Source organism: Mus caroli, chromosome 1, assembly GCF_900094665.2.
Source record: "Mus caroli chromosome 1, CAROLI_EIJ_v1.1, whole genome shotgun sequence".
NCBI lineage: Eukaryota > Metazoa > Chordata > Mammalia > Rodentia > Muridae > Mus > Mus caroli.
In genome coordinates this window covers 135,013,618-135,022,881 of record NC_034570.1, presented here as the reverse complement: position 1 = coordinate 135,022,881, position 9,264 = coordinate 135,013,618, and the positions used below count along the sequence as shown (strand labels likewise).

Below are 9,264 nucleotides of genomic sequence, written 5' to 3'. Positions count from 1 at the left end.
GATGGTTGTGAGCCACCATGTGGTTGCTGGGATTTGAACTCTGGACCTTCGGAAGAGCAGTCTGGTGCTCTTACCCACTGAGCCATCTCACCAGCCCTCAAAAGAAATTCTTAAAAGTTCCCATTTTACTTCAGTGAAAAGAGATGTTTAAAACTAGGACCTTAACTTCTTTCAGTAAAGTTAAACAGATTACATCTTTCTCTTCATTTTGCCAGTTAATAAGAGGTAGAATGTTAAAGATAATAGTTAACTTATATACCAACAAAAACAGGCCTTTCTTCTAGGAGCCTCTTGAGTGAAAGATAAATACGATTTTTTTTTCAGTCTAACCTACTTAACGATCTCTCTGACTTTTTCATGACTACTTTATTTTGTCTTCTTTTTAGACCGTTGAACCAACTGGGAAGCGCTTCTTGCTCGCTGTTGACGTCAGTGCCTCTATGAACCAGAGAGTCTTGGGTAGTGTACTCAGTGCTAGTACTGTTGCCGCAGCAATGTGCATGGTGAGATCCGCTAAGACGGCTTAGTGTTCCACCCCTAAAACGTGGTCACAGTAAAACTGACAAGGCCAGCATCACCCAGGATCAGCTTTTCACTTATCGTTTCACTTATGTGACGTCTATCATTTTCTATCTGAAGACAACATTATAACACAAAGTTTTACTCATGCTGAAAAGGGGTGTTGTATAAGGAAGGACCAGAGCTGATCTGCCAAATGTTATAGTGAGATTAAATGTTACTAGTATATGCAAAAATACATGATGGTTAGGGGGGGGGAAATGGTTTAAAAGCTCCAGAAATGAGTAATGGGCATTAGAGAGCTTCTCGCCCATGCTTCCTTCACCACACAGTAAGGATGCTCTTCTCCACTTGTCTGCCTTCATTCCTCATTTGTAAGATGAGCATTGTGTGTGTGTGTGTGTGTGTGTGTGTGTGTGTGTGTGTTTATTTGCCTAGGAGAGTGCTGTAGATACCAGCTTCTCAGAATTGTTTTGGGTTATGGCTTTTGTTAGTTCGTTTTCATGTATGGATTGCATTGGCCCCTGGACAAGGACCCCCCTCAGAGGACAAGACAGCATACAGGAGTTATTCTGTCCTTCCACCCTGTGGACTCCAGGGATTGAATTCAGAGCGGCTGGCAGCAAGGGCCTTTTCCCACTGAGCCATCTCCACAGCCTGTGCTCCCCAGTGCTGTGACTCTCTATTCTGAAACACAAAAAAGGCAAGCTTAGGAATACTAAGCATCACACTGTTTCTTTCCGAGGTAACGTTATGTAAGCCTTTAAAAGACAGACTGATAATTTCAGAATGCTGAAAATGGCTCCCATTGTGCTTTTCCAGGTGGTTACACGGACAGAAAAAGAGTCTTCGGTGGTTGCTTTTGCCTGTGATATGGTTCCGTTTCCAGTGACTACAGACATGACATTACAGCAGGTTTTAACGGCAATGAATAAAGTAAGACACTGTTTTACTAAAATGACCTGTAGCTTTGTATTGGGGCATTGCATAGTATCTAGAGTAAAAAATTGTTCTAACTTCTCATGGCAAGCACAATCAAACATAGATCTGTGCAGACATGGTACGGTCTGTATATTGGTTTACATAAAATGATGCTCTGAGGATAAGAGCCTTTATGTTAGGTATTTATTTCAGACATCTAATGGACACTGACATGGTTTTATTTTACTGCGATTCCTTCTCTTTTTTCCCTGAGATAGGTTCCAGCAGGCAACACGGATTGCTCTCTCCCAATGATCTGGGCCCAGAAAACAGGCACAGCCGCAGATGTCTTCATTGTGTTTACTGATAATGAGACCTTTGCGGGGCAGGTGCATCCTGCTGTTGCCCTGAGAGAGTACCGAAAGGTAAACAGCAACCCTTCCATCTGTTACTGGTCCTCTCTAAACACACTCCATTAGTGAGGCTGTTCCTTCATTTGTGTAGGAAAGCCAGTGTCGGGTGGGCTCAGCTGTACTTGAAACAGAAAAGTAGGAACTATACATACAGCATCCAGTTCCAGTGGTAAATACTAACAGTGCCCTTTGCCAGTGCTTTTGATAATGACCTAATATATATATTTGACCTCAGCTATAATTTATAAGATATATTGCATTTCTTAAAAAATTAACTTATTTGTAAGCTTAACTAAAAACTATATGAAGTTACAGCAAATTTTTGAGTCTGTAACCTAAACTTTATCTGTCTGATCATTCTCTCTCTTCCTCCCTTGGCCAACTCAGATGACAGAATGTTTTGTTACTATTCTGTCCAGTATGATAGACACTGATGTTAACATTTGGCTCATGTGACTACTAAAATGTAAAAAGAACTTGCTATGAAGAACAATGGTTCTCCCAAACATGATTTTCCTACCAACTATAGCATCATTTGGTGGTCAGATCAGAAATGTACATAGCAGACCCCATCAGACATCCATCAGACTCTGTGAGTAGGGTTCAGGATTCCCATGAAGGTTTACTTTTGAGCGCCATAAAGGAGAGACTAGAATTTGGACTAAAAGCAGTCTAGATGTTAGTCCTGAGTCTCTTCTGCTAAGTGTGGGTCTGAACAAGTTAGTTAACTGACAAATGTCATAGTAGGTAATGATGCATATCTTTTAGGGTTGATGCAACAGTTATACCTGTCTCAACCCGTTTGGCTGCCTTTCTTCCCAAGGCACAAATCGTCCCAGCATGGGAAAGATCTCCCTCCCTCCCTCCCTCCCTCCCTCCCTCCCTCTCTCCCTCCCTCCTTCCCTCCCTCTCTTTTGACCCATTTTCACTCTTCCACCATACACTAAATAAAATAAAATAAATAAATAAGAAAAGAAAAACAAATTGGTCATTAGAACTGGTCATGGTAGCTTAGCATGTAATCCTAGCATTTGAGATACTGAGGCAGGGGCTAAAGAGATAGCTCAGTGGCTAAGAACATACATTGCACTTGCAGAGGACCTGAATTTATTTTCAGCACCTATGTTGGGTGTTTCACAACTGCCTATAATTCCAGGTTCAGGAGATCTGATGCATCAAGTCTCTGCAATAACTTGCATTCCTGTGCATTCAAGCATATACACACATGCTCGCTTGCGCACACACACACATACATTAAAAATAAAATCTTTAAACCAAAGAGTCTGAGGCGAGAGAATCCTTGCTATGCTACATAAGGAACTTAAGAGTGGCCTGGGCTACATATATCGTGATAACTTATCACAATAAATGAATAAATAAAGGCTGGTAGAGTAGTTGTCTACCATACATGAAGCACCAGGCTTGATCCCCAGCCCGGAAAAAGATCATGGTGGTACATAACCTACAATCTTAGCATTTGGAAGGTGGGGCAGAAGTATCAGAAGTTCAGCTCTTCACCTACATACCAAGTTTTCGGTCATCCTGAGCTACATGAAATCCTGTCTCAAAGAAAGTTTATCCAAACAAAAACCTTAATTTTTTAGTTATTAAAAAAACATTTTAAAGCCGGGCATGGTGGCGCACGCCTTTAATCCCCGAACTCGGGAGGCAGAGGCAGGTGGATTTCTGAGTTCGAGGCCCGCCTGGTCTACAGAGTGAGTTCCAGGACAGCCAGAGCTATACAGAGAAACCCAGTCTCGAAAAACAAACAAACAAAACCATTTTAATAGGTTTATTATAATGACTGACAAAACTATACTTTAATTGATTGTTTCTTCCGTAATATTTAGTGATCTTAAATACATACAGAGAGACTGGGAATATAGCTCAGTAATTCAGTGGTAGAGAACTTACCTAGTATGTGCAAGGTCTTGGCTTGATCCATAGCGCAAAGGATGGCTAAGAAGAATAAAGAGAAACAGATGGGAGGTGGACCAGGAAGTCAGGGAGAGAAAGGGGACAGAATTAGAGTTCTGAAGAGCACAATCTATTTACTGTATATATTAAAATTGTAACTGGACTTGGTGTAATCCTGCATGTTGGTAGGAGGAACCATGGTTGTGAGTTGTAGTCTTAATTTTTAAGGATTTTTGTTTGTTTTTCTTGCATATAATTTCATATGTAGTTACTTTCTCTTATATTTTCTGTACAGAAAATGGATATTCCTGCTAAATTGATTGTTTGTGGGATGACATCAAATGGCTTTACCATTGCAGACCCAGACGATAGAGGCATGTTGGATATGTGTGGCTTTGATACTGCGGCTCTGGATGTAATTCGGAATTTCACGTTGGATGTCATTTAACCCTGAGTACCAGAATGATCTGAGAGGGGCACTGCTGTAGTGGTTTTCATTGAAAATACGCAGCTACTTCCCAGCTAGACACAGTAGTAAAAAATGTCATCAGTATGTGCATGATAGAAATGCACTTTGGCAAGAACAGAAGGAAGGAGGCAAATGTTGAGCCCAAAGGTGCATGTACTCAGCTAGCTCTTGAGAAGCCTTCGGGATACTGTAGCTTCCTCTGTAGAGAACTTCGTTTCAATAGACACTGTACAATAGTGGTGTTGTACTTAACTGGATCACACCTTTGTACTGAAAGTGAGATACAGAGTATAAGTAGCCTCACATCATGTCACTTGTATGAGAAGTGTTTGTTTTCTTAAATGTCTTCATTGGAAAAGGACAGTTTTAATAATGTCCAAATACTCTGAGGTGCACTAGACCATGTGACTGTGATGGAAATGAACCTCACCAGGTAAATTTTTATACAAAGGGGTTTAAAAAAAAAAAAAGACATTTGGTTAAACTAAATTATGAATGAATTTTACAAATTCAGAGTTTTCTAAGATCATATGAACAACAGCTTTCTTACTCAATGAAAAAGATGTTTTCCTTCAGATGTTTCATTTGTACTTGTTAGGATTTGTTACTATTTTGGCCAAAACAGGGTGGAAATCCCTAAGGGACTTGTTGAGTTTATATAGGCTGAGGAATTTGCTTTGTAGCCTTGTGTTAGCTGAACAACAACAGTGTATCATGCACTTCCGCTTTCCTGGGTGTTTCATGTATTTAACTCCCCTGTCCATAATCCTGACAGTGTAACAATTAAAACTCTACTGTAAAGACATAGCTTTTCTGTACCCCTAAAATACCTTTAACTAATTTTCATATTTTTCTAATATTAAGTTGGTCTGAAGTCTTTTAAATTTTTGCCCCCTATGCATTTTGTGTCTAGTTTCTTTTTTGATAGAGTAGAGAAATAATACAGCCAGCTAGATCCTTCGAGTTCAAAGGCAATTTTAGAGTAGCCATATCAACCAATCAGTGTATGTAGAAAATCTAAGAACTGATTTTGTATAAATTAAACTTCCTTTTCACCATACTAAAATACATTCTTTTCTTGAGCAATTACATGTTATCACTGGGAAGCTTAGCATGAGAATGGCCTATTGAAACACCAGTAGTTTTTCTCTTGATTCAGTAATGGTATCTAAGGTAGTTTATACTAAAACTCTCATTTTTATGTATTACTCTTTAAATATTAAAGGTTTACTGGGGGCGTATAAAGCCCTTTCAGAACTAGTATGTGTAGGTTACATACCCTTTTAAGTGTTTAGGGGGTGAAGTTCTTTTATTTGGGAGAGAAAGGGGCTTTGCTAGTGTGAGGATTTATGTACATATTTTCTTTCCTAAGAAATTTAGTCTCAGAGAATAAGAAAATGTTCCCTTCAGGTGATTTGACATTAATGAAGTTTCATATGTAGCCATTCCTCCAAGACAGTAACAAATTTTCAGTGTTATTAGCAAAGATAGTATCAGCTCCAGTTCTAAACACCATTGCTTCTGATGCTGTTCTGGCTTGACCACTGTCACATTTTAACTAATTCTGATATATTAAAGTTTCATGTTCAAATTGAATTTAAAGTTTTAAACCCTAGTAATTACATGAGATCTATTGAATTTTTTAAACCCAGGATCTAAGTTTTAATATGATCTAACTTATTATGAAATTTACATGGCATATTATATAAAAGCTTATTTCTTTTTTTTTTTTTTAATGCTACTTAGATAATGCTTTTAGGCAAGCAGAGTATATCTAGGAGCTAGTATTTAACCCATCAGGGAAATAAGGGTCACCTCCCGGTAGCCCTTCTACAGTATAGGTAAACCTAATTAAATAGATTAAGATTGAAGACAGAGGCCAAGTGTGGTGATGCATGCCTTTATTCCTGGGGAAACAGAGGCAGGTAGATCTCTTAAGTTAGAGGCCAGCCTGCTCTACATAGTGAATTCCAGACCAGTCAGGGCTACTTAGTGAGACCCTGTCTCCAAAAAGAAAAAAAGGTTTAAGAGGCAGAGGCAGGCATTTTTCTGAGTTCGAGGCCAGCCTGGTCTACAAAGTGAGTTCCAGGACAGCCAGAGCTATACAGAGAAACCCTGTCTCAAATTGCAAAACTTCAGAGTAGAAAGAAAATTTAGAAAAAAATGTATTTGATTGATAAACAGAAACCAGTCTAGATCTTCTGGATGTGTGTGTTGGTTATTTTGTTTTGTTTTGTGACAGGGTCTCTCTCCATAGACATAGTCCTATTTTAGAGCTCACTGTGTAGACCAGGCTGGCCTTGAACAGAGAGCCTCCTGCCTCTGCCTCCCAAGTGCTAGGGCTAAAGGTGTGCAACACTATGCCCAGGGTAAGGCTGGATGGTTTTGGAGAGGGGTCTGCCTCTCTACTCAGAATTCTGTCTTTTAGTCTCTCATCCATGGGGCATGTTGACTTAGTAAGAGAAACAGTAGAATTATGAAGCCTTTTACCTAATTTAGACGTTAGGAATTGATGATATGCATGATTACTTTAGAAACCTGTGAAGGTGTGTGATTTTTTTCTTGTTTGTTTGTTTTGATTTGGAGTAATTCTCAAACACAATTATGTCTCTGCAGCCTATGTTGCTATGGAATCTAGCCACATAGAAAGGCATTATTACCTCATTAAGCATAGGACACCCTCAAGTGGTAAACAAGTTTTATTTCCAAATTACCACTAGAGTGACTCTTAAGTAAATAGTATGGAAAATACTGCTTTAAAAAGCAATCTTAAGAACCTTAAGTATCTTTTCTTAAGATACTATGTAAATATTTCTAGGATTTAGTTGTAACTAATAACACAAAACACTAATCTTTTCATCTCACTGTTTTTGATTAGTGGATAGTCCATCCACGTATTAAAACTGTTACTTAGTAACTGTTTTCAGGGTGTGTTAGGAAGGGATATGCTAGTAAGTAGAACGTACTCCATCCTTTGGAGCTTCTTGGGTTTTTTTCATGTGCTGTGTCATTATGGACAACCAGTTCAACATATGTGGTAAAATTCTGCTCTCCTACAAATTCATGTATCTTAGTCTCAGATCATAGAAGAACAAGCTGTTTAATATTTACTGAATATTGAGAATGGAAAGGAGGCCTTTCATTACAAGTCCAAACTTCATTTATAATTATAAACACTAAGATGTCCTTATCCCTGATAAAAAGGAAGAAAATATTAAAAAAAAAAATGAAAGCAAAGCTCATAGTCAAACTAGGACCATGCTGTTACCAGCTTATCTATTACTGCTTATATATTACTTTATTTGAATAACAATAAGTCTACAGCAGACAAAATGGCAGGTTGCTTCTCACTTTCCTAGACTTCGACAAGAAAAATTATACCAATGTAAATTTAAGAATATAATGATCTTTAGAAGCACAGTAAGTGTACATCTAAGCAGGAAATGAAAGCTAAATCATTGTAAATTCTTGGAGTTATTTTCCTGTGACCTAAACATTTTGTCCCAAGGCAAGCAAGATAGTCATCGTGGGTAAAGACACTCACCACCAAGCTTGATAAATGGTTCCCAGTCCCTGGACCCCACAATGTAAGAGGAGAAACCAGTTACTGCCGGTTGTCCTCTGTGCCATGGCATGCATGGGCGTGTAAAAGTGAAGAAAAAAAAAGATGCCGCAACAGATTTGGTCGTTGTGTTGTTGTGTGGTGTGCTTGTAGTAAAAGTATCTCAAGATGCAAAATCGTCTTGGATTCCATTGGTTTTGTTAGGGTACAAATTGTCGTCTTAGAGAAATGTCACACAGCCAGAAGGAAGGATCAGCAAAGATGACAGGTTCTTTGTGAGACAAGCCAGTGTTAACTCAGAAGTTATTGTGTTCTCTTGATACCTGCTCCATCATCTCTTCTTCCATGGAAGATTACTTCTCGCGCATTTTTCTCTTTTGCAAAGTCTTCTCCCATTTTTGTCTTTTTTCCTGTTTGATCCAGTTGGGTAATAAATTGCAGGACCAGAAAGTCATCCACAGTCAGGTTGGGGGTGAATCTACTGCAGGTTGTTTTTTGTTTTATATAAATTTAAGAGTATATTTTTCAGAGTTGGAGAGATGGCTCACTGGTTAAAAGCACTGAGGGCCCAGGTTCAATTCCCAGTACCCACATGGCAGCTCACAACTCTCTGTAACTCCAGTTCTGGGGATCCTATACTACCACACAGACATACATGCAAGCAAAACACCAATGTACATAAAAAATAATAATAAATAATTCATTTTTAAAAATTTTTTCCAAATTACTGAAGTAATATCCGGATTGATATGTTCTTTGCCCAAATCAAGTCATGTTGTAGATATTCCAGAAATGTTATAGCCATTCAATAAGGTCAGTTATTCAGAATCTGTATAATCATTGATAAACACTGAAAAGAGAACCGTTATACTATATATGCAATCTAATTGACTGCAATTTCAGTAAGTGACACATATATCCTCTCAGTTCTATAATTACACTCCTAGTTTACAAAGTCTTTCAACTAAGTGTCTGCCCATGCATGCATACATATATGTACCCTGAACTTACAAAAAGCCTTATAATGACTTACGTTGGCATTCAGTATCTTACTGGTAACTATTTACTCTTTTGAAAAAAATCACTATGAAATTTAAAGTTGATTTGAAAATATTTTCATATAGAAAACTAATAATGTAACTAAGAATGCTATTTGAATAACATTATAACAGATGACACAGTTTTCCTAAACCCTAAAGTAACAAGAGATATTAGAAAAAAAGGGAAAGGAAAATCAATGAGATTCTATTCCTAGAATTGTGATTATTTTCACTCAGCATTTGTAAATATAATGAAGATAAACAAAAGCTGTTTCATATCCTTCAGAGATATGTTTGCCTTTCTACTTTATCCCTGCCTTTAATCATCAGAACTTTGTGAACACAGGTGAACTTTCATTTTAAAATGTTTGAACTTCTGTACCGTGTATAAGTTAGCAGAATCTGGATTAAAAAAAAAAAAAA

General features: G+C 38.0%; 1 protein-coding gene across 2 annotated transcripts in view; it reads left to right on the top strand.

Moving 5' to 3' along the window:
* The window catches only part of Ro60 (Ro60, Y RNA binding protein), a 24,421-nt gene extending 15,157 nt beyond the window's left edge, over nucleotides 1-9,264 (top strand). For both annotated transcript variants that reach the window (XM_021161966.2, XM_029479571.1), the window contains exons 6-9: nucleotides 387-503; nucleotides 1,342-1,455; nucleotides 1,719-1,865; nucleotides 4,066-9,264. In XM_021161966.2, coding sequence (XP_021017625.1) covers nucleotides 387-503; nucleotides 1,342-1,455; nucleotides 1,719-1,865; nucleotides 4,066-4,218 — 531 coding nt within the window. In that variant the 3' untranslated portion in view covers nucleotides 4,219-9,264. The remainder of the gene's footprint in view (nucleotides 1-386; nucleotides 504-1,341; nucleotides 1,456-1,718; nucleotides 1,866-4,065) is intronic.